General features: G+C 38.2%; 1 protein-coding gene across 1 annotated transcript in view; it reads right to left on the reverse strand.

Annotated features, from left to right (window-relative positions):
• Window positions 1-6,539: 6,539 nt before the first annotated feature.
• ATP6V1C1 (ATPase H+ transporting V1 subunit C1) overlaps window positions 6,540-25,977 on the reverse strand; it is a 63,193-nt gene continuing 43,755 nt past the window's right edge. The window contains exons 9-13 of the mRNA XM_036736409.1: window positions 23,042-23,134; window positions 22,865-22,958; window positions 14,751-14,848; window positions 13,458-13,584; window positions 6,540-7,489 (exon numbers count right to left, since the gene is read on the reverse strand). Coding sequence (XP_036592304.1) covers window positions 7,394-7,489; window positions 13,458-13,584; window positions 14,751-14,848; window positions 22,865-22,958; window positions 23,042-23,134 — 508 coding nt within the window. The 3' untranslated portion in view covers window positions 6,540-7,393. The remainder of the gene's footprint in view (window positions 7,490-13,457; window positions 13,585-14,750; window positions 14,849-22,864; window positions 22,959-23,041; window positions 23,135-25,977) is intronic.

Genomic DNA, 25,977 nt, shown 5'->3' on the forward strand with positions numbered 1-25,977 from the left:
GTATGGATACTATGGCTTAAAAATTAATTTCACCATTCAAGAGAAATTGAGACAAATGCTATGTCTGGTCACTAAGATAAGAGAGAGCCTTCCAAAATAATTTATTTTGAAAGATGAACACTGACTTTGGGATAAGCAGGCAAATGGAATCTGGGCAGTTATAGTTATGGAAAAATTTACACTTATTTCAAATCTAACTACATAATCACATAGGCCCCAGTTCAAAATATTCTGCTACTAACACTTCTCAGCCTGTCAATTCATGCACAGCTTCTTTAAAATAGAACTTTTTTTTTTTTTCAAATTGATTCTGGGGGAATTAAAGGGCCACAATTTACTTAACCTGAAATTTATTCCAAATATCTTAAAAGTAACTCTAACAGGCCAAATTGAGAATGACATTTGAGTTGCAGCAATCTGTGTCTGGGTTTGAATTTGCTTTGGTGACTCTACTAACCATATGGAAATTGGTGCCTTGATGTCTTCTGGCAGGGAGCTCTAATAAGGTGGATGGTAAAACATTCCTCCTCTATTAAGATAGAGCAAAGGGAAAGAGAGAGGAAGAATGTAGATAACACTCAATAGGGAAAGCTGAAAAGGGAAAAAAGGTTTTCTCCAGAAGACAGGACTAAATAGAACCGAAGGATTATCATATAATTTATTTTGATGTGCAAATTCAAACAGTTTGGGTCAAATAATTCAGCATATGTCCCTGTTTCTAAAATAAATCTGGCCAGACCCTAAGGAAATCAGCTGGATAACATAAACATCTCACTGGATCTTCATATCTGTTGAAGAAAAAAATTGATGTATTTGAGGATGAGTAGGGTGAATATACTGATATACATGTGTCTTACACACATATACATATAGCTACAAACAATATAAATTAAACAGACTGGTAAAATACTTTGTGGGCCCACCTAAGATTTCTTTTTTAAACCTATCACATTTGAGGAATGTAAAGCATCTCAGGGTGCCTTCTATTCAAGGCCAGAATAGCCAGTAACAGAAGGCTTATTATATGCTGCTGTCATGCCCAAATCATCTGCAGCAACATAGCTGCCACAGCTGTATAAAGGATATGATAGGAGTGAGACTTAGCAGAGAAGGTATAGGCCTGGGGAGTTCCATTGATCGCCAAGCTCGATGTCTTCACAGCTATCATTAACTTTAATCCTTTACTGCATAATGGATAGATGAAGTGTTTTAGGCCTAGAGAAAAATGACATAGGGGAATTTTTGGCAAAACTTTGAGACTTCGGTTGTTATTCTTATCTAGGGTCCCTAATAGGATGGGGTTGGGGGAGAACAGTCTGGATTTTTGTGCTGTCTTCTTCATCACTTCTTTTCAGTATCCTTTTTCTCCAAAGGGGTTTCAAACTTTTTACTTTCCTATCTGTTCCTTTTTTCAAACTGGCCCTGTTTTGCCCTTTGGTGGGCAAGTGCTATTTAGCCAAGCTGGTTAAAGCTCTTCGTTAATGAGGTCACAGCTTGCTAGTGCACTCTGGCGAATTTTGCTCATTTCTGCTGACAAACACAACACTGCTAACTTTGGCCAATTCTTATAAACGAATGCTATGGATCACAAGGAAAATCAGGTGATGTGGATGAAATCAAATGCAAATAAATCCCTACCGAAAAGGTAACTGAGGTATATATTCTACTCACAGTGGGCCGATGGTGTCTACATACAAAAAACACAAAGGCTGACATTTATTTAACATTTAAAAGGTTCAGGTCATGCTTTCATACATTGTCCCATTTGATCTTCACAGTAAGCCTATTATATAGATGCTCCAGGCATTAGGATTCCTGTTTTACAAATGAAGAAACTGGAGCCAGCCAGCGCCAGAAGCACAAACTGAAATTGTCTGCAGACTTCAAGTCCAACACTTTTCCTTACACCACATCCTGCTCCTAAGCAGTGCCAGGGCCTCATTAATTTACAATATCCTTCAACTAACCAGTGAACAGGAAGGTATGTTGCGTAAAGGGCAAGGGCTGTCCCTATTATTTCCTTTCTATCTCTCTACAACGCCTGCAACATTGCTTTGTAAGTGACAGACACTCAATACAAATTGATTGACAAAAGAAAGTCTAGTTCTATTAGAATCACAGCCATTTGCAATAGGGCTGATTCAATATTTCCCATCAGAAGTTGCTTTTAATCTCTTCCTATCGCAGGTGGTTTTATGTGTATGTACAGAGATAGAGACAAAGCATACACAGCTGTCCTCTGTAATGAAAGCTAACTGCTGACCACGTACAGCAGCAACCTGAATCACTAACACACTAATTCAGCAGCAATCCCTGCCAGCAATCTTTTAGCTTTGATGTGTATGCTAAGGGAAGCTGGACTTCCTTCCACAATCAGTGAGTTTTCCAGGTGCAAGATCCAAACATCTAGGCTATTTATTCTAGTCACAAAAATAGAAAGGGAACTAAAGGACATGGTCAGTATCATATAGAACAACCAAAATGAATGAAGTCAGGCCACTGTCCTTTTGGCTAACTACCAGAGTGCAACAGTTAGGTCAACTGTAAATCGAATTTGAATCAATCTGTTTCTCTCATTAGCTGATACAATAGGGTGAGGGAGAAAGAAACGTTTGGGGGTGGAAGTGAATTTACAGAAAGAATAACCCTGAGGCATTTCTCTACAATAGAATATATGTACTAGAATGATAGAGACCAAATTTTAGAACTAGAAGAAGCTGTGGAGATCATCTGGTCCGACATACTTTACCGATAAAGAGACTCAATGATTCTTGGCTCAAATGAAGATTATGGGCTCTTATTAATATGCCTTATAAAAACTGAAAAAGATGTGCAATCCACTTTCCCTGAGACCTTTCCATTAATATCTATTTGTAACAAAATCCCTCAAATTTAAACATTATGAAGTTAGAGCAGGATTCTCTCAATTGGTTTCACATTTTGAAACCAAGGTAGCTAGAGAAAAGGAATCCTTCAAGCCTTTAACTTGCATGTGTTTTAACAGAACTGGGGTGCCCTCTTGTGGCCAAATATAAAAATCAACACCTGAAGTTTGTTTTATTTTAATGTACAAACTCACAGCTTTAATTTTTAAAAATACGTGAACATTTATATGGCGCTTCACATTTATGAAATCACTGTACATATAGCATCATGTGACTTGCAACATATCTAACCCCCTTCCCTCCTCTGACTGTACCAATACTGGTGAAGATGCTCATCACCTCACTCCCCGGACTACTGCAATACCAAACTGGTGAGTCAGCGTGCCTCGAGTCTCTCCCTACTCCAGCCCATCCTCCATTCAGTCACTGATGTGATTTTTTGAAAGCACAGCCATGTCAGCCCTTACTCAGTCCTCCAGGATCAAATACTAAATGCTCTGTTGGGCATTCAAAGCTCTTCATAACCTGACCCCCTCCTACATCTTATCCAGTGACACTAGCCTTCTGGCTGTTCCAGGACTGAGATACTCTCTGCTCTGAGCATTTTCACTGACTGCCTCCCATGCCTGGAATGTTCCTCCCTCCTCATCTCTGCCTCCTGGCTTCCCTGACTTTCTTTCCTTCCCAACTAAAACTGCATCTTCTACGGGAAGCCTTTCCCAACTCTTCTTAATTCTAGTGCCTTCCTATTGATCCTGTATATAAAGTGTTTGTACACGTTGTCTCACCATCAGATTGTAAGCTCCTTGAGAACGACTGTCTTTTGCTCTCTTTGTATCCTCAGTGCTTGTCAGAGTGGCTGGCACACAGTAAGTGGTTAATAAATGTTTACTGATTGATAGATGTGATTCTTTTGGTTTTTTTTGGAGGGGGGAAGGCAGGGCAATTGGGGTTAAGTGACTTGCCCAAGGTCACACAGCTAGTAAGTGTGTCAAGTGTCTGAGGCTGGATTTGAACTCAGGTCCTCCTGACTCCAGGGCCAGTGCTCTACTCACTGTGTCACCTACCTGCCCCAATAGATATGACTCTTAACAACAATACTGTGAGATAGCTGCATTGTTCCCATTTGGTGAAGGGGAAAAAAGTCAGTGTTCAGAGAAGTGAAGCTTCTTGCCAAGGACACAAGCTAATTATCAATATCAAAGTAGCAGAGCTGAGACTTACACCCAGATGTCATTTTTCTACAGTAGAAAATACAAAAATTCCAATCATTCTAGCATTGTTGTGAGAAGTCTACAGAAGGTTCAAATAAGTATTTTGAAAGGAAAGCGAACAGTTGCAAAAACAAGCTGATAATGGGGAAAATTTTTAATCTGTGGGGCGGCAGGCTGGGGAGAGTTCAAACAGAAAGGAAGAATGTGTAATGGAAAAAAAAAACACTGTCAGAAGGTTTCAAATCTTAGCTCAGATACTTAAGCTGGCTATGCAACCCTAGGTAAGTTACTTGATTTCTCTGAAATTCTTCTGTTCCTCACCTAAAAAAATGGATTATCTCATAAGGTAATTGTGAGAAAAATACTTTGCAAGCCTTTAAAAGCCTTATATATGGGGGCAGCTCTATAGGAGAGGAAGGAGAGGGGGAGGGATACTGGGAAAAATTTCAAGTCATATTAAAAAAAAAGATAACAAAAAATTTTATCGAAAAAAAAGTTAGAGCCCCATTCTATCTGAGCAAAGTATAGGGAGTGGAATTGAAGGAGCACTTCTCCCACATCAACAGCTCACTGCCACAGCCTTCCTACATAAATAATCAGGAACAAATAAAAAGTAGAGGTAGTTCTACTCTCACCCAACATGGGCATTCCCCAAAAGCACTGTTACATAAAAATGTGCAATAAATGCCACAAAACTTATGAAGAAAATGGGGTTAAGGGCCCTACTCTCAAAAACATTGGAGTAACATATAAAAGACAAGAACCTAATAAAAAATGGCAGGACAGTTTTATACACATAAAATGGTGAATAAAAACAGAATTTCTATGATAGTGGCCACCTCTGTGGCCTGGCTTGGGCTGCTGCCCCCGCCCCTCTCCACCTCCTCCCACACAAGGTGTTGGGGATGTGGAAGAAGGGAATGGGAGTGTTGCAACCAGCCCTCCTCAGACCCTCGCTCCTACTGCACCAGAAAAGATATCACAAACATGGCACTTCACTTTTAAAAAGGCCAGAGGTTTGCTTTTGAAAGTGGGAGTTAGAAAGACTGCAATTTGTGAGTTACTGTGAAGTGGTACAGTCTTCTGAGTTCTCTCATTATTTCTTAAGTAAGAATTTAAATTTGTGTCACGCTCAAAATATTTCCTAATATACTGCTTGTGTTGGAACAATCTCATGTTTCTGAAATACGTATTAGAGTAGAACTGAGTGTGCAAAGAAATGTCCTCATTCTATGTATATAAACCTGTATAGCTGCGTGTATGTACAGTCACACACAATGTTATTCTTGCACAGTACTACTGTGTTTTCAGAGTACACAGTGAGAGGGATCTCAAAATTCTGAAATTAAACCCAAATATATGGGGGCATTTAAAACAAAGGGAGCGACATACTCTCTATCTACTACAACAACATCAACATTAAAACCTTTGTATAACTCCAAACACCATCACACTACTCATCCACTTCTGAGGAAACATAAAGAAAGCAAAAGTAGAACCCAAAGAGCAAATAAATTTACAAGATAAGGAAATACCAATTTTGCTGTCCCTGATTGCTAAGCTGATACCTAATAGCTCAGATGGGAAAGAGTAGGAGTTATACAAGGAAGGAAAAACAAATCTCTAAAATGATGATGAAGGTGGCACCAAGAAGACTCTGCATCACCAAAAATGAAGTCTTGATAAACTGACAGGGTATGTGGATCAGATAGTCTGACAGCTGCAAGCTACTGAGAACACTGACCTAAAAAGAAGCACTAGGAGCCCATGACCCCCTTGATGGCACTTATCACCTCTGCTTGTGCACAGCACCCACTCGAGCACCTAAAGGAGTACTTTGTATGCTGCAGGTTCTCAAAACTCATTGGCTGAATTTTTCACAATCAGTGTACAAATCAGACCAGTCTAATGACATATTCAAGGCATTGATTTTCATGTGAAGCTGTTATTTCTGTTGCTCTTTGTATGACCCTGTAATGAACTTAACTAAGGATAATAAGGTCACCTATGAGCAAAGACAAATGATACAGAAAGCCCAAGAATTGTCTTTCAGCTCTAGTGGCTAAAATGGAGTAAAACATAAACCACAGGAAAAAGAGATGACAGGAAGGCTAGATATCATATTAGTAACAAGAGTCTAAAAGGATGAACTGCAGTGGGAATAAAAACACTACACCTCAACCATATTTCCTCCCAAAGAAAATCATCTTTTCAATGTTTAAGTCTGAAGGGGTTTTTTTTGTTTTTTTTTTTTTACAAAATGCCCATTACTAGATTTTTTAAAAGTTTCTTCTGAATGCTAGACCACATTGTTTCTCATAGTGCAATATTCTGTAGGACAATACAATCATCAGGCTTCAGGAAAAAAAAATGAAAGGGATCCCTTTATAGCTAATAAAAAGTCAAGACTTTTTAATGACTTGAAAATAACTCAATTGACTGAAGGTGCATAGTTTTGCTGGACTTTATTCAAAATTAGACCTAGTTCTCAATCATTTAAGAATACCAAAAGTCTGGTGACCAGATATAAACACCCATATGTTTTGAAAAATGAACTCCAACATCACATTGTGTGTTATGAGGCAAATTTGGCACAGTAAGATAATCTGTGGAAAGCAAACACAAACTGAATAGAAGGCAGCTTGCCCCCTGCAGCATGTAACAAACACCTCAAAGTGGTACAGCAGCAGCTAGTCAGCAGTGATCTTAGTTACTGAACTCTCCGACCAATGTTTGGAGAAGTTATACACACCACCACACACCTTTGCACAGGTAATTTTATTCTCTCCTGTGGGTGTTGACAGTGCTCACAGATTGTTGTTGGAAATATTCAGAAAACACATACCTGAATATTGTCACTTTTTTTTAACATCACAATTCAATAACCATTTAACAGTTACAGCTACTAAATACAGGGAACAAAATGGTACAAATGTTTACACTTTTTCCACATAAACAAGGTCTTTGTGAACAATAGTAATGAGTTTACTGAAAGCATACCACTACAACAATGAAGAAAAAACTTTTTTTAAATATACTAATCTTTTTATAAATAAACTCTGATTTTTTCAGTACACATTTACAGACCTGATCAATAAAAAGCAACAATACATATATTCTTCTTTGAAAAGAAAATATCAAGAGATGGACCACTATGGGAAAATTCACCGAAGGAAAGGGAATAAGAAGCAAGCATTGGATTAATAGAGAGTTAAAAGTATAGGCATACTTCAACCTCATTTCTGTTCATATACACCAACACTAGGGTAGGATTGTCAGTATTGGGGACCATTTTTACTTGAATTCCAATAGATTGCAATCGATCTTGTAGTACACATAGGGATAATATTCCTGTTGACTGAGATTTAAGCCTGGAATATCCATGGGAGCCTATTGAAAAAAAAATTTAAAGTTAACACTTTTAAAAATAGAAATATAACAATACTCTCTTGCATTTCTGTAAATACAATTTTTACTTTCAATTTTGACATTCTGGTAATGACTGACTTTTGGGGATACCAGTCTACTCCCTCAATATGACAACAAAATGAAGCATTTGGTTCAGAACTGTGATGTGTCAACACAGACTTCACTTACTATATATGAATGCCATAAGATATTCATTGCTGGTATTTTTAAGTAGCATAAGAAACTAATAATAAAAGTAATATATTTTGGCCAATTCCATAATGCAGCACTTAATTTTCTGATTTACTTCTAAGAGAAACAGTTTGGTGTAAAAGCTATCAAAGAATGAGGAAGAAAGATCCAGATTTAAATCCCACTTCTGATACATACTAATTAGGTGATGAAGGACAAATCTCTGAGTCTCAGACAACTCTTTCAGAGTGTAAAATATAAGTGGGATGCAAACTTGGAGTTAGAGGAAGAAGGTTCTCACACCTTGACAAATCTACAGGGCCATGATGTGTTGACTTTTTTCTAATATGAAAAACTAGAATCAAGCTAACAGAAATATTTAATGTACTACCACAGTAACATCAAAAGGAAAAACAAAGAAGTAAAATCAGCTAGTTTCAATTTTTATATGTATTTCTAAGGGCCATTCCAGCACTATGCAATGAATATGATGGTAACAAATCTTTCCCTTTCCCTGCCATATGATTTTTAAAATAGAGGGAAAAATGTTTCATTTAAAAATGCTGGCTGGCAGACAACACAATACTGTCTTGTTTTGTTTTCTGGGAATCTACAACAGGCACTAAACTGAACAAAAAATAACTGCTTATTTGTCTATTCTTTGCAATTCACAAATTTTATACATTTGCACTACTAGTTGTGTTAAAGTATTCTCTTAATTACAGCCCTTCCTATGGGGCTATAAACATCTGATCATACACCAAGATAATGACTCGTTTTTTCAAAAGGCTAAGCAGCAAAAGATAGAATTTAACAGTATACAGTGGGTAAAGGCTTTATTATACTTGAATCGGGGCAGAACATAAGGCAGTGAGTAGTCAAAGACAACACACCCAATGCTCAACATGACACAATAGCTCTTAAAATGTTGCCAACATATTTTTTAGCATGAGGACTCAGTATTAAAAATCATGGGAGCGTTTAGGGAGTAGGATGAAATACTTGGCATGTAGAATGAAAAGGCAGCAAGCATCATAAGCATTCTCCTTAGTCTGAAAAAATGGTTTGCACCTAAACTTTTGCATTCATTTAATTTTCAGTTCAGGTAAATGCAATTAGGAAACTTAAGTGAAATTATTCTCTATGCACCCAGTTGACAGGAATGCTATATATACTACCTTCAGTGTCTCTGATAAAAATAATAATCATCCGTAAGTACTTAACGGACAACAGAAGTACATGTTGACAATGCTTCTTTGAGGTAATCATGGTTTTATTCCTTTTTCTAAATATTCTGGGATTATGAAATAAATGACAATATCTTTTTAGATACAGATAGGGAATAAGACTACTACAAGCTTACACTTTCCTGACTAAAGACTTTATTTCCTTCTGAGAGCTCTAAGTAGACAAAGTGGATCCTACAGAATAAGGCTCAACATTCTGCTAACTTGTTAGTAACCACAACTTTACCTAGCAACTGGACCTTAATCAACAGTCAAGATCTACTTGAAAGGAGACACAAGCTCCAGTCCAGCTCCAGCTAATTCTCAGGGACATAGTACTGTAAGCACTCTTTTTAACACTTCATAACTCTGCTCAGGAAGGTACAAGACAGCAAGTGACCAGGTAATGGATGTGGCCTTGGGTGGAAGTCAAGGGATAGGCTGCTTTAGTGAGAAGTCTGTTGAAAAGTTGGTTCTTAAGTTCTACCTTGAGGGACTAGCAACAATTCCATTCAAAAAAAAATACTATTCCTGTACTAGAAAAGTTAGCTACGGCAATAAGAGAAGAAAACGAAATGGAAGGTTTTAGAATAGGCAATGAGGAAAACAAAACTACCACTCTTTGAAGAATCTCAGAGAATCAAATAAAAAACCAGCTGAAACAATCTAAAACTTGAGCAAAGTTGCAGGATATAAAATAAACCCACATAAATCATCAGCATTTCTATATATTACCAACAAAGTCTAGAAGAAGAGACAGAAAGAAAATTCCAATTAAAATAACTGCAGACAATGTACAATGCTTGGGAGTCTACTTGCCAAGAAAAACTCAGGAACTTCATGAACACAATTACAAAACACTTTTCACACAAATAAAGTCAGATCTAACCAAATGGAGAAATATTTGTTCATGGGTAGACCAAGTCAATATAATAAAAATGACAAATCTATTTAATTGATTTATCAAGTGTCATACCAAACTACTAAAAAAGTATTTTATACAGCTAGAAAAAATAAATAACAAAATTCATCTGGAAAAACAAAAGGTCTATTGTGCTATAAGAAATAATGAGCTGGTTGATTTAAAAAAAAACATGGAAAGACTTGCATGAAATAATGAGGACTAAAATGAGCTGAACCAAGAGAATGCTGTACACAGTAAGAGAAAGAGGTACAAAAACCCAATGAGGAGAAGAATGCCTCGAAAAGCAAAATTGGCCAAATGAAAAAAGATATACAAAAATTCAACAAAGAGAAGAGCTCCTTAAAAAGTAGAATTAGACAAATGAAAAAGGAAGCACAAAAGCTCACTGAAGAAAATAATTCCTTAAAAATTACAACTAAGCAACTGGAAGCTAATGACTTTGAAAAATCAAGAAACAATAAATCCAAAAGAAAGAAAAAAAAATAGAAGACAATGTGAAATATCTCATTGGAAAAAAAAAACTGACCTAAAAAATAGATCCAGGAGAGATAATTTAAAAATTATGGACTTCCTGAAAGCCATGATCAAAAAAAAGAGCCTAGACATCATCTTTCAAGAAACTGTCACTGTTCTGATATTCTAGAACCAAAAGGTAAAATATAAATTGAAAGAATCCACTGATCACCTCCTGAAAGAGATCCTAGGAATATTATAGCCAAGTTCCAGAGCTCCCAGGTCAAGAAGAGAATACTACAAGCAGCCAGAACGAAACAATTCAAGTATTGTGGAGCCACGGTCAAGACAATATAAGATGATCAACTGTGAAAGACTTCGCTATTCTCAGCAATACAATGATCTAAAACAACTCTGAAGGACTTATGATGAAAAATGCTATCCATCCCCAGAGAAAGAACTGATGAGAGTCTGAATACAGATCAAAGCATACTTTTTTTTTTTTTACTTTATTTTTCTTGGGTTTTTATTTTGGTCTAATGTTTCCTTTTACAACGTGACTAATATGGAAATGTTTTGAATGGCTACACGTGTATAACCTATATCAAACTGCTTTCCTTTGGCAGGTAGGGAGGGAGGGAGAGAATTTGGAAATCAATTTTAAAAACTAATGTTGAAAATTGTTTTTATATGTAATTGGGGGGAAATAAAATACGAAATACTCTTTCAAAAAAAAGAAAAAGGAATAGGTCCTATATGTACAAAAACATTTACAGCAGCTCTCTTTATGGTGGTAAAGAATTGGAAATTGAAGGGATGCCCATCAACTGGGGAATGACAGAACAAGTTGTGATATATGATTGTGATGGAATACTATTGTGTTTTAAGAAATGATGAACAGGATGGCTTCAGAGAAACCTAGGAAGACTTATATGAATTGATACAAAGTGAAGCAAGCAGAGCCAGGAGACCACTATAGACAGCAACAATATTGTACAATGATCAACCGTAAATGATTTAGCTATTCTGATCACTACAATGATACAATAAAATTCCGAAGGACTTAATAATGAAAAATGCATCCACCTGCAGAGAAAGAAATGAAATGATGGAGTCTGAATGCACATTGAAGCATACTTTCTTTTAGCTTTCCTTACTTTTCTTGGGTTTGGTCTGTGTTCTCTTTTGCAACGTGGCTAACATGTTCTGCATGATTTCACATGTATTATCTATATCAAAGTGCTTGCCTTCTAAAGGAAGGGGAGAGAAGAAAGAGGAGAAAACTTGGAACTCAAAAATTATAAAAAGCGAATATTAAAAACTGTTTTTACATGTAACTGAGAAAAAAAACATTCTTTAAAAAAAGTAAAATCTATTCCAGGTTACTTTAGGCTTTGGCCTGCTTTTGACTGAGCATTAATTTAGCAACAAACATTAAACAGAGTGAAGCTCAAGGACTGCAATTTCTGAATTCTTTCTTTTGAGATGGTTAAGAAAAATCTAATCTTTATTTCAAGGGGAAATCTCAGGAAAGAAAATGCCTTCTGCCCGATAAAATCAGATATTAACTTTTTTTTATAGCACAAAGACTCTTTCTCAAAAAAGTTGCTTTACTCAAAATCTGTACTCTTGAGCCAGACAATATTATTTAAACTTAGAAGCATCCCTGAAGGTTCACTAACACTTCAGCAAATAAAAAGAAACTATTGTTTGTATAAAACACCCATTTGGGAGGCAAGTAATCAAGAGCATAAGATTTGGAGGCAGAAGACCTTTATCTGAATCTTTCCCTTCAGACATATACTATGTGATCCTGAGAAATGTATTTAACCTCTCAGAGACCAAGTTTCCTGTATCTTCAGTATCCACTTCTCAAAACTGTTAGGAGAAAATGTGTTATATAAATGTAAATTATTTTTAATACTACTAAAAGACAATGAAGGTACTTCATTACTACCTCTTACTAACATCTCTCTCTGAAATACTACATCAACTTGGTGTAAGAATCTCCATGATACCGTGTTATAAGTCCTACCTAGGCCTTGAACACCTAGAGCAACTTGAGAACAGGAATCTCTTTAGAATTCAAAGTACTGTGTATGCTGCCATAAAAATTTGCAAGCATAACAGTAACAAAATCCAACATGCAATGCATAATTAGCTGACTTTTTTTTTCCCAAAGGACTACAGATGCTTAAACACAAAACTAATAACAGGATGCCAACTTGCAGATTCTAAAGCAGGGCATGTTAGGGTATTTTACTACCTTAGTAAAATAAGAAAAAGCCACCGATTTAGTGCCAGCATGCAAACAAATGAATTCAATTCAACAAGCAATTAAGAACCTACTACATACAAGACACTTGAGATATGGACACCAAAGAAAAAAAAACAAAACACAGCCACTGGCCTACATATCAGTGGATGATAATAACTAAGTAAATACAAGGTGATTTGAAGAAAGAGCATGAGGGGGATCAAGAAAAGTTTCCTACAGGGTTGATAACTCAGTGATTTCTGAAAGAAGCTAAGATTCTAAGAAGTAGAGATGTAGGAGTAGTTTCGAGGCCCTGGGAACAGCCTATGCTAAGATAGGCAATGGAATTTAACTGTAAAAACAGTTTAGCATAGAGCAGTTTAAGGCAGTAATAAACTTAAAGTAAATTTTAGAATATAATGTCTGTATGATTTTGGAGTTATTTTCAAAAATGCACAAATACAGAGACCTAAAAAATGTGACTTTTTAGCGGATGCTTTAAAGTTCTACAATGTTTCAATGTACAATGCATTAAATACATACAAGAAGACCAGAAGGAGAAATTATTTTATTGTAATATTGGCTCAGGGCAAAATAACTTTGAAGGGTTTTACAAAATAATGCTTAATAAGTTCAGGCTAAGGAGAGTAGCTTTAACCTATGTTAACTTCAAGAAATTTTAAATTTACAACAATGAACAAAATTAAATTGTACATATGTATAATTTCTGTACGAGAACAAATTAAGAGCTTTTAAAGGACTAGCCACATTTACTACTGCTTTTCAATCATTCTATTTCCTTCCTTCTTTAAGATGCATGTTAAATGCTTATCTGAGAATCATGAAATGATTTTGATAAAATGTATTCTTAATATGATAGGCCATAAACATACTTACATCAATAATAGCTGCCGCACTACTGTCCAGGTGTTTGTATAAATCATACAATACTTCCCTCAGTTTCTTCATGGTTTTCTTGTTAGGTTGAAGTAGCATTGCTTGGAAGTTCACTGGCAATCCATATCTGAGTTATTAAAAAAAAAAAAGGTAAATTTTACCAACAGTTTGTGATGTTAAGAAAATGCATGCCCTCAGACTACAACACACTTTTATCTCTGAGAGTAAGGAAATACATTTCATTAAAACGAACGTTTTCAAATAAGCAACAAATACATGTAAATACAAGCTCAATTTAGCTCTCGCTGCCCTTTAGTAACCCCACTTACTCTCTCGGAGATGAGGTTCAACTTAGTAATACTTAAAGCGTAATTCAATGTTTGAAATAAACTCTGCTTCCCCAGAAAATTATGGTGTTTGATTAACAACACAATAATGATGATGACAGTGATGATGGCCAGAATTTATGCATTAAAGTGCTATGTAAAGCTAAAGGTTTGCAAAGTTTTTAATAAATATTATCTCACTGTATCCTCGATAACAACCTTGGAAGGTAGGTGCTACTATTATCCTCACTTTATAGATGAGGAAACTGAAGTATGGGACTTGCCCACGGTCACCATAGAGTTTAAGCTTCCAAGGCCAGACTTGGATTCCATGTTCCCAGCTCCTGTTCTAGAATTCTAACCACTGTGCCACCTACTTGCTGTTTAAAAAATGCCTTTTTGAGGATGAACATGAGACTGCATCTATTCTCATGTTCTGGATAATTACTAGTAAGAACAAGAGAACACCTGGGAGGTAGCTCAGTTAAAAAGTTTCTAATATTAGCAACATTTAATACAGGTCTCAAGCTTAAGGTATAGAAAAAGTACTATAACTGAACCCTAACATTAAATATGAATAAGTCTTTGATTTACTTGTGCTTGTACCACAAACATGTACAACAGGAAAATGGAGTATGCTTTCACTGTCTATTTTCCTCAGAATCAGAAAATGTTTAGTATTTTATGTTCTAGTTTTATCTTAAAACTATTTAGAACTTACCCATAAAAAGATCTTTTTGATCTTTCAAGCTCAAAGGCCACAAGAGGAACAAATAAACAAGTACATGTAGGTCCCCATCTTGTAGGGGTGTCAGAGAACTAATCTATCCGCCTTGCTAGCGTGAGACGTTTTCATTGAGGTACATTTCACTTTCATCATGACTTCTGGCATATCCTCGTTCCCCCCACCCCTAATTTTACAGTTTACAGTATGAGCTAGACTTGTTAAACAACTAAGATATTTTACCTTAAAACGGACTCAACAAAAACTCGTAATGCTTTCACATGAATCCATGCTATAAAAGCTTCACTGAAATTCACTTTCAGCCACCGAACTAGTGGTCCCTATAGAAAGAAAGAACAATCAGTCATTTAGTCTTGAAAATGGTAATTAATAAGACCAAATGTTTATAAAACAAAGGCTACTTATCTGGAACCCATAGAAACATTCACTTAGCAAGATCTTTAAAGCAAAGATTGAAATGTTAGCTAGTCTGTAACTTGAAAACAGACATTCACATATGGAAATCGATTCACGAGAAAGGACTGCAATTTAATGTTTTTTACTCCACTAAACTTTCAAAGCATTTTTTACTTATCTAATTTATACTATAATTATACAAAAGATAAGCTTAAGGATAGGAATCACATCTCATTTTTGGTTGTTATTTCCTTGCATACCTACTAGAGTGTTTGGTATATAGCAGGTATTTAACAAGTGTTTGTTGAATTGAAATATAAATCATACTGAATGTACATGCATCTCACCTGAAGACCCAAAGTATAAAAATTAAACTGTAAGCAGGTCATATGGGATGACTGTTAAAAATAGGAAAAGAAATACCTGAAGGTTCCTCTAAATATAGAGCTCCCCTAATACACTTAAAAAATTATTTCAAGTTACACACAACTTCTTAGGAATAAGGGAAAGGAGCTAATTGTGCAACCTTGGATAAGACACGTAACTCTCTGAGCCTGAGGTCTTTCATCTGAAAAATTAGGAGAATAGAGTAGATATGTAAAGCCCCTTTTTGGAATGAAAATGAAAGACTCTTTCATGTAAACTCAGGCAATAAACCCACAATTATCATAATGTAGTATTAAAGTCTGACTAAGGGCCATATTTTGGGATACATTTTTAATAACCTACCTAATACTCCCACCAAATTCAAGCAATATAATTATTTGATTAATATTAGGAAAGTGCTTTGCAGGTCTTAAAGCCCTTTATGTGTACACTAATAATTATCATCTTCTGCACTGGCCCCTTGGTAAAGCAGTTCAGCCATACCATCTGCCCTTTCCTCTTTATCCTATCATTGGTCACTCCCTGCCCAGCCCCAACCTTGGACTACTCCCCCCACTTGCTGCCTGGTTTCTATGCATGTGCAGCTGAATGGGGCCAGAGAAAAATCACACAACTGTGGTGACTGGGTCCACTGTGTATGCTACACAGTGTCATCTGCCATTACAGCTCTCTAATCGATTCACCATTGAAATCACTAAGGCATTGACTTCTAAACCTTTTCAAGCTTCCCAAAGCAGCTCCTTCTCCCATCCTGTCAAGCTGAGGACCTTGTCTCATATGTCACTGGAAAAATCAAGGCCAATTGCCAAGAGCTCCCTCTTCTCTCCTAACTGCTTCCCACCACTATCTCCTTTACCCTTGCCTCACAGGAAGAGGTAACCCTTTTCTCTGCTGAGGGTAACTCCTGTACCTGCACAACTGATCCCATTCCATCCCAACTTCTCCTGTGGATTGCGCCCCCCCCATCATCTCTACTCTCATTAATCCTCCATCTCTGCATACTGGCGGCTTCCCCACTGCCTAAAAACATGACCATGTCTCCTCCATCCATAAAAAATCTTCACTAATCCAACCACCCCTGCCTGCAATTGCCCTGAATCTCTGGGGCCTTTCATGGCTACACTTGCTATGAAGGCCACCTACAAGAAGTGCCTCCACTTCCTCTCCTCTCACTCTTTTTTAAACTCCCTATAACATGATTTCAAATCTCATCATTCAACTGCTCTCAACAAAGTTACAATGACCTCTTGGTGGCTAGATTTTATGATTTTTTCCTCAGTTCTCATCTTTCTTGACCTCTCCACACTCTGGTACTGTCGATCACTCTCTGCTCCTTGATATTCCCTTCTCTCTAGGTTTTCATGACATTGTTCTCTCCAGGTTCTCCTTCTACATATGTGACCTCTCCTCAGCCTCCTTTGCTGGCTCTTCTTCCAGGTCATGGGTCCTCTTCTTTTCTTCCACTACAGTACCTCACCTGGTGATCCTATAGGTTCAATTATTATCTCTGTGCAGCCAATTTCCAGACCTACTTATCCAAACCTAACCTCTCTCCTGACCTCCAGTCTTGCCTCACCAGTGGACACTAGTGCCCATTAGATATTTTGACTGGATGTTCTCTTGACAACTGTCCAAAAATGAACTCCTTATCTCTCTCTCTCAACCCTCCCCTCTTCTTAAGTTCCCTATTGCTACTAAGGGCACCACTACCCTTCCAAGTCACTCAGTCTTGCAACCTAGTCCATCTTTGACTCCTCCCTCTCTTGCCCCCACACAAAACCAGTACACAGTCCCGTGGTTTCCACCTTTGGAGTATTTCCTCTACATGCCACTTCTCTCCTCTCCCACCACCCTGGTGATGGCCCTCCTCACTTCATGTCTGGACTCCGACAGTGGCCTTCTAATTAGTCTCCAGGTCTCTCCCCACTCCAGTGCACCACCACCACCAAAGTGATCTTTCTTTCTAAAGCACAGGTATGTCTACGTCAACCCCCTATCCCCCCCGCCAAGTCAATAAATGACAATGGCTCCCTATTAACTCCAGAATCAAACATAAATGCCTGTGGTTTTTAGAGCCTTTTCACAACCTGCCCCTTCCTCTCTTTTCTGGCTTCTTCCACTTCATTCCCCTGCATGCACTTTATGGTCCAGCCATTCTGGCCTTGTTTCTATGCCTTGCACAGAACACTCCATCTTGCTAGTCCAGGCCTTTTCACTGGCTTGCCCCCATGTCTGGAATGCTCTCCCTTCTAACCTCTGCCTCCAGGCTTCCCTCAAGTCTCACCTAAAATCCCATTTTCTATGAAAAGCTATGAAAAATCCCCTTTAATACTACTGCCTTCCCTCCATTGATTATTTCTAATTTGTGCTGTATCTTTCTTGTTTGCATACAAATCAGGGACCATGTTTTTTTTTTCCTTTCTTTGCATCCCCAGTGCTTATCACAATATGCAGCCCATAGAAGCTGCTCAGTATATGCTTCTTCAATGACTAACTGACAGGATCACATGTAAGGCTTGCTTTATATAGAGATGCAATTTATAAAAGGCTAATGGAATTCTTTAAAACATTTCTAGACTGGGGGCAGCTAGGTGGTGCAGTGAGTAGAGCACTGGCCCTGGATTTGGGAGGACCTGAATTCAAATCTTGCCTCAGATACTTCACAGTTACTAGCTGTGTGACCTTGGGCAAGTCACTTAACCCCAATTGCCCTGCCTTCCCCCCTCTAAAATAAAATTAAAAAAAAACATTTCTAGACTTACCATAAAAAATGACTATTGAAGTCTTTTTCTTTAAAGGGGGAAAGGAACTGAAATTTATCATTTCATCACTCTATCTAGGGAATTTCAATGTGGAAGCTCTCTCCGTTGATGCAAAACAATTTGTCTGAAACTTAGTCTTACAGAACTGCCTGGGACACTGAGAGATCAAGAGACTTGTATGACATTTCACAGAGCTAGCACAAGTGCAAGGCAAACTCAAACCTCAGAGACTACCCCCTCTATCTACTAAATCACATGGCCTCTCTTTTTGAGCCTACATAGCCTAGTATTCTCAGACCACCTTGCATTGAAGAATTACCTAGGCCCTTACTCTGCTTATATTCTGAGATCAAACAAGCCTGGGCACTTGCAGGGTGGTAAAGCTCCTGGTTGATATTACATTTTATGCTTGATATTATTGGAAAGGAACAGAGGAGAAGAAAGGAAGCGTCTCTCAACTCAGATAAAATGTTCAAGTACTTGGGGCACACTTATATTGGATACAAGAATTTGCATTTTTTTCCACTGACATTACACAGCATTTTCATTTCACCTCCAGCAGGCTTTACCATTTACATTGCTTTATAGTCTGCATAATAATCTTTACCTGTTAATAAGATATGACAGGAAATCTGGCCTAATCCTTTACTTCTATGATTTCATCCCTGTTCCTAGGGTTGGAGAGCCTTGCAAGGAGGATTATCAACAAAATTTTGAAAATTCGCAATTTTGCCAAAAACCAATACATCATCAATACGTCCTACCCCTAGGACCTTGGCTAGCTTACGTCAGAGGCAGGATTTGAACACTAATTCCTGAATCCAGTCTTCCTGATTCCAAGGCCAATTCTCTATCCACTATAACTGGCAGTTGCTTTAAAAAAAAAGGGGGGGGGGGTTAAAAACTGCGGTTTGTAATGAAGATGGAATTTCTGTTACATGCAACTTGACTTCTAAAACAATATAGAAGTCTTAGTGAAGCTTGAATTGCTTGAAGCTGCACCAAGACTTGAGGAACATGCTGTGTAAACTCTTCTAGTTCTTCTCACTTTACTCTACAGCAATTCAAACAAGTCTTTCCAGATTTGTCTGAAACCATCCTTTAAAAAACCAGTTAACAACCGGGTCTCCCTGTGTCACTCAGGCCAAAAGTAGAAAGCGGGGATACTCAGGGACCCAATACTACAATGGCATTGGCATGTGAACTCTGACCTGCTCCATTTCTGACCTAGGCCAGCTGGCTCCTCCTCAGGGAATTTGGTGCCCCCTGCCCCCTACTCCCTGGGGCTCCACCACACTGTGGCTAAACTTAGTGCAGACACCAGACTGGCCCAGCCCACTGATCTGTCAGCCTCAGCCTCCCCAAAAGCTAGGATTACAGGCGTGTGCCACCATGCCTGGCTGAAACTATCTTTCTCACCATTTATTATGCAATAATGTTGCCAAGCTGCTTCTTAACCCAGCAAACCCTTGTGCCCTTTCATAATGCATGAGTGCATCTCTGTCCGCTTTGGCCAGGCCAGGGTACTGAGTCTCAATGTCTGCTGGGAGCTCTGGTGCCTAGAAATGTCGAGTAGGTGTCAAATGAAGAGACTTGTGGGGGAAGGAAACAATTTCCTTCAAATCCTTCAGTGAAATAAGCACCAACAAGCATGTCCCCAGGACAATGTCAGCAAACCTGGAACCAACTGCCATTAATGAAGTTCATACTGAAACCTATCACCACCTTTTCCACCCTGAGCAGGGAAGAAGTTGCCAATAACTATACCCAGGGGCACTACTTTATCAGAAAGGGAATCATCAATCTGGTTCTGTACAGAGTTTGGAAGCTCACTGACCAGGGCACAGGCTGTCAACACTTCTTTATTTTCCACCATTTAGGGGGTAGGACTGGTTCTAGTTTCAATCTCTCTGCTGAAAGAACAAGTTAAAGCTGGAGTTCTCCATTTACCTAGTTCCTCAGGTTTCCACAACTGCAGTTAAGCCCTACAACTCTATTCTTGCCTCTCTTACCACCCTGAAGCACACTGGGCCTTCATGACGCACAAAAAAGCCATCTATGATAGAAATCCTGGTATTTAATGGACACCTAACCTCCACTAATGCCTTATTGGTCAAACTGTAACTGCTCCTCGCTGGCTCTCTGATTTGATAGTGCCCAGAATGTTCACTGGACAGAATTTCAAGCCAGCCTAGTACCCTATCCTTGAAGCTACTTCCCTCTGACCATTTCTCTTTAGTCATCTCTACTGTGAAAGCCTACAATTCACAGATAACTGAGGCAGAGATCACTAATGCTGGCTTTCAGTCGACCAACCAGACAGGAGGTATGACCCTTACCACAGTAAATAAAGGGACTGTTCCTTTTTGTGCCATGACAATATGGTAGCAAGAGATAGGAATGAGGTCACTGTCATCCATCAAGACAAGGCACAACATCCAGTTTGTGGACTCATGTCCAATTGGCTTTAAGAATGATCTAAATTACCATCTTCCCACTGTGGTTCCTGGTGGTGACCTGGCCAAATAATAGTGGCTTTCGTGTGTTGAGCAATACCACCAGCAACTGCTGAGGCCTAGTCTCACCTGGACAAGTTTTACCTGATATGTATGCCAAGTATGCCTTTGTTCACTGGTACAAAATGAAAGGGGGAGAAAGAAGAGTTATGGGCTATGTGGGGACATGGCTTCCCTAGAAAATGTTGGAGCACTTAGTACTGAGGGGAAAGATGAAAGTAAAGAATATTAATTTGTATCATCATCTCTTTCTACATGCCTTTGCTGGGTGTCAGATTTCTGTCCTGTCAAAATGTTGTCTGTAATCATTCAACATATACAACTACTATATCCACAAGGAAAACTGTTTACTATCTTTGCTTCTATTTATGTATTGATTCCACTACAAATTTATGATACAAAAATCTCAATTGGGCCCTCGCTGCAGCAAAACCATCCTATTACGCCCTTCTAGTCATCACAGTGGCTTTTACACACCTTCTCATTCCTTCTCAAACTTCTCATGGCTTCTACTCCTACCACCTCTCAACAGAGATCCTTGCCTCATACTTTACTGAAAACATTTGAGACCATTTAATAAGAACATCCTCTTATCCCCTACTCATCTCACACTATTAGGATGACTTCCACTACTGTCTCCTCCTTCACCCATGCACAAGTGATCCTATTCCACCTCAACTTCTTCAGCAGATTGCCCTTCTATCATTCCTCACTAATCTTTAACGTTTCCCTATCTCTTGGCTATTTCCCTGCGGCTTACAAATAAGCCAATGCCTTTCCCCATCTTTAAAAAAATTATTACTTCATCCATCCATCTCTGCTAACTATTGGCCTAGATCTCTCCTTCCTTTCATGGATAAATACACTGAGAAAGCCAACTGCACAGTTGGTCTACTTTCTTTCCTCTTATTTTCAACTCTCTACAGTCTGGCTTCTGGCCTCATCATTCAATTAAAACTACTCTCTCTAAAGTTGCTAATAATCTCTTAATTTCCAACTCTAATAACCTCTTCCCAATCTTCATCCTTCCTGACCACTTCACCTTGGAAGCACCCTCCATCCTTGCTGCCTCTTTCTTTAACTGGTCAGCTCCTCCCAGAACCTTTGTTTTAAGGAAAGTGTTCAGGTCATCCATGTCTTCATTCCTCTCCCAACTCCAACCCTGACTGTCCTTCATTTATTGTGTGTTGCCTTCTATCAGAATATAAGCTCCTTGAGAACATGAACTGTCTTTCTCTCTCCTTGTATTTGTATTCCCAGAACTTAGCACAGAGCCTGGAACACAGTAAGTGCTTAATAAATCCTTACTGACTTGACCTCTCTGCATCCTCCAACACTGTTGATCACCCTCTTCTCCTGGATGATCTCTTCCCTCTTGATTTTCATGACACTGCTCTCTCCTAGATCTGCCCCTACCTGTCTCACCACTCCTTTCCAATCTCTCATTGCTAGATCTTGATCCAGGTTGCAACCACTATCACTGGGTGCCTCCCAAAACTCTACTGTGGGTCCTCCCCGCCCCCATACTATTTCACTTGGTGATCTCATCAGATCCCACGGATTTAAACATCATCTTTATACAGATGATGCTCACCTACTTATTCAGTCTTAACCTCTCTCTTGACCTCCATTCATACATCTCCAAAACAGCCTACTAGACATCTCAAACTGGATACACTGTAAACATCTTGAACTCAGCATGTTTAAAACTGAACATAACATCTTTCCCACCAACCACTCTTCTCTTCCTAACTTGCCTATTACTAGTTATTTTATCCAATTACATGACAGTGCATAGAACATTAAATACAAAAAATGAAAGAAGATAATTAATGACTTGTCCCCAGACCATTTCTAGCTGACCTCTATTGAACAAGAGGAAAATATCTTTTAAAAAAATAATAAAAATACAGCACTATTATAAAATTCGCAAAGTGATTTAGACATTTTATCTCATTTGGTCCTCACAACTACCCTGCGAGGTATACATATAAAGCCTTATATGTATTACCATCATGTATTACCATCACTTTACAAATGAGGAAATGTTAACTTTAAACCTATCTGCCTGACCTTCAAATTCAGTGTTCTTTCCTCTATTCTACACTGAATGTCTAAATGGACTTCATAGACTTTTCATTCTTTTTAGTAAATCATACACTAAATAAATGCACAAAGAACTTATCTTAAACAAAAAATTCTAAGTTTTGATTTCTCTTTAGGTCAAAGAACAGCATAACAGCTTTCCTCATGCTTGATCATAAAGTTCACATACAAACTGCTTTTTCTTGTCGGTAGAGAGCCTGGTCATCTCCTCTTTGTCTGCTTTCATTTCCTCTTCATTATACTGAAAATCACGAACAATGAACCTGAAGTTGAAAAAAGAAAAGAACTGTCCACACTGAGCAGAGATACTGTAACAGATAAAAAGCACTCAAAGAAATGTTCTTACTTGTTTTCTCTGGCTTTGTGTCTGAAGTCATCCACTGCCTTTCTAAACAAGGTAACATTGCACAGGTAACTATCTTGGTCCTCTGAAAGAACTCTAAAGGGAGAAAAAAATCAGCTAAGAGACTGAGTCTCAGTTATGAGTCCAGTGCTCCGCCTTAACACAGACTGACCATCTTTGCTTTTACTATGCCCCCGCTTCTGTTTACAAGGCTTAGCATTTGGAAATAGGAGAGGAACAGTGAAGGTCATTTAGCCCAAGCCACTATACTCTGTAACATTTCTGGTCGAAAATCCTGCAAATGCCAGGAACTTCAATTCAAACCTCAAAAAGTTTATCTTCTCACATGCATTAATCAACTACCTAAATCAGGTAGATTAACTGAATCTCAACTGAAATCCTATTCTGATATAGCTTTATGTTATGAAGGTGACACAGGGTCATCCATGATCTAGGCTGGCCCGGGTCAAGAAATCACAAACTCTGGGAGGTCTTACACCACACTGGGAAGGCTTCAGGTTTGGGCCTAGTACTGAACTTTATTTCTATTTTCTAAAGAACAACCTAGGTAAGTTTAGAGAGGTTCATCACCAGGTTGGGCAGTCATGGGAACTCTTAACTATTTACTAGGATACACAGTCAGGCTCCAATCTTCAAAAATGGAAGAAATGCTCCTTTTCATGGAACCATATATTCTTGAATAAACAAATGGAAAACTCCAAGTGACAGGGTATATTACTTATAGAGCAGAAGTGAGAAGGCTCTGGCAAGGTCATTGTGAGGTCATTACTTCCAGAATCCTCTTTCTTGAGAACCATCCTCTAACAGTCCAAAGCCACCCCATTTCCTCATGCTATACACCAGCTGCTCAGAAACATGGATAGTTTCCCCATGAGTTACTCCTACCCTCTCTGGAGGCTTTCAAACCCCACACTTCAGACTTTCCCATTTCTCCTGCTCCATTCAAAATTAACCTGCCTTCTCCTCTAATCCCTCCTCAGTTATGAAGTTATTATCTTCATGGGTTGGTTACAGTTTATATTTGTATTTTACAAAGGACCTTCAGTGCCTTAATCCAAAGGCATGACTGGTAGCATGTAAGGCACCATAGCAAAACCAAAATGAATCAGACCAGTAAGTGGTCTCCCAATCTGCTAAGTGCTCTTGACCAAGAAAGAAAAGTGAATCTAATTCCTCAGAAATAACTAGCTGTTCTAAAACCAACCTCTGCTAATTATATCAGTTAATTCCATTTTAAGACTTCTAAGCAATTCCATTTTTTTGTTCTAAGAAAATATTAAATGGGAAAAGCAGGTAAGGTAGACAGTATATTATCCAAGCTATCTTACATCCAAAAGGAGGGTAACCTCTGAACACCAACTCTCACTCACCTTGAGGACCAGAGGATTTAACATTGAGACAACTCTTAGAAATCATCTAATCTACCTTTCATCTCTCATTTTATAGATAAGGTCAGACTCAGACATAATAAGTAACCTGGTATAATGTTAATGAAATAAGATCTTCCCCATCCATTAATATGTCTATGTGACCTGCTTTGAGCTCTGGCCCAGCTCACAGCTGTGTTAACATCCCAAGTCACATAGAGTCCATTGGGAGAGGGAAGCTTGCTTAGGGGAGGCTTGCTTGTAGGAAGGCTTTCACGCATTTTGGTTGATGAGGCACTGAGTCACAAGAGCTGTTATACCTTCTGGCCCTGCGAAGTGTATATATACTCTGAGTTGGTACTTTGCCTCGAGGGTTCACTTATGAGAAGATCTTTTGATTCCCTGGTCAAGACTCTGAGTAGCCGTATGTTCAGAACTCTCTGACTGCTCAGATGTAAAGGCTCTCTTGATCCAGTGGTGTATGTAAAGTGTATAGCAACATTGTTTTGGTTCAGGCAGTTAAGAGCCCTGTCTGTTGGTCTGTGCTAATTTCTCTGCCTGTAATTTCTCTGTATGTATTTTCTCTGATGTTCAGGGGGCTGAAGATTGTTGCCCCTAAAAGCTATCTTTCCTAGTAAAGCAGATCAAAGAACTTGTGCTAGTAGGCCATCCTGGGTATGCTAGAGTACTTGCTGTTACACCTGGCCATGGTCATAGGGATGAGAGAGCATAGATCTAGAGCGAAAAAGGACTAGCGATAATGAAATGAGGCTCAGAGAAGGTAAGTGACTTACCTAAGGTAAGAGAGCTGGGATTCAGACCCAGGTTCTCCATACACAAACCCAAGGTTCTTTCTTCTATTAATACTATTTTAAAGAGGAGGCCTATTTCTTTGTCCCACTTCCAAAAAGAGAAAATAAAACTGAATCTAAATGTATCATATGCATTTTTTCGCATTTGTAGAATTTGCAAATTACTATCTCATAGGTGATTTACAATTTTCAGTAATCTGGTGACTGTAAAAGATGGTCAGGTTGTAGTCTCTTCATTTCAACAACTGTAGGTTGACTCATTAAAGGATTGTCATGTGAATCTTCTACTACTGTTCACGTCAAGTTTTTATGTGCATAAGTTTGGGGGATTTCTGCTCTTAAGTATGGTTTTGACCAAAATGCTTCAAGTTTAAATTTTTAGTGTCTTCTGCTTGACAAACATTGCTCAAGCTTTTATGTAAATGTATGTATGCCATAAATTTTCCTCTGTTCTTACTCATCTACTATATTGTACTTTTAAAAATAAATTATGTATAATAAATATGCTTAACACGCTTCTTTAAAAAAAAGAACCAAAATAAAATGAAATGCTAGTGATAAAAAAAGAACCAAGCTACTGTAGCTTTTTTATTTAACTCATCAACAAGATCAAGCTAGTGACACGATATGCAGAGACTTGGTGATGGCAATTACACTGCTGTACAGAAGGATTTCACTCAGGGCTGTTCTAATACTATGCACATATTCAATTTACAGGAAAAATGCAAAATTTTCTTAA

This window comes from Trichosurus vulpecula, chromosome 1 (genome assembly GCF_011100635.1).
Source record: "Trichosurus vulpecula isolate mTriVul1 chromosome 1, mTriVul1.pri, whole genome shotgun sequence".
NCBI lineage: Eukaryota > Metazoa > Chordata > Mammalia > Diprotodontia > Phalangeridae > Trichosurus > Trichosurus vulpecula.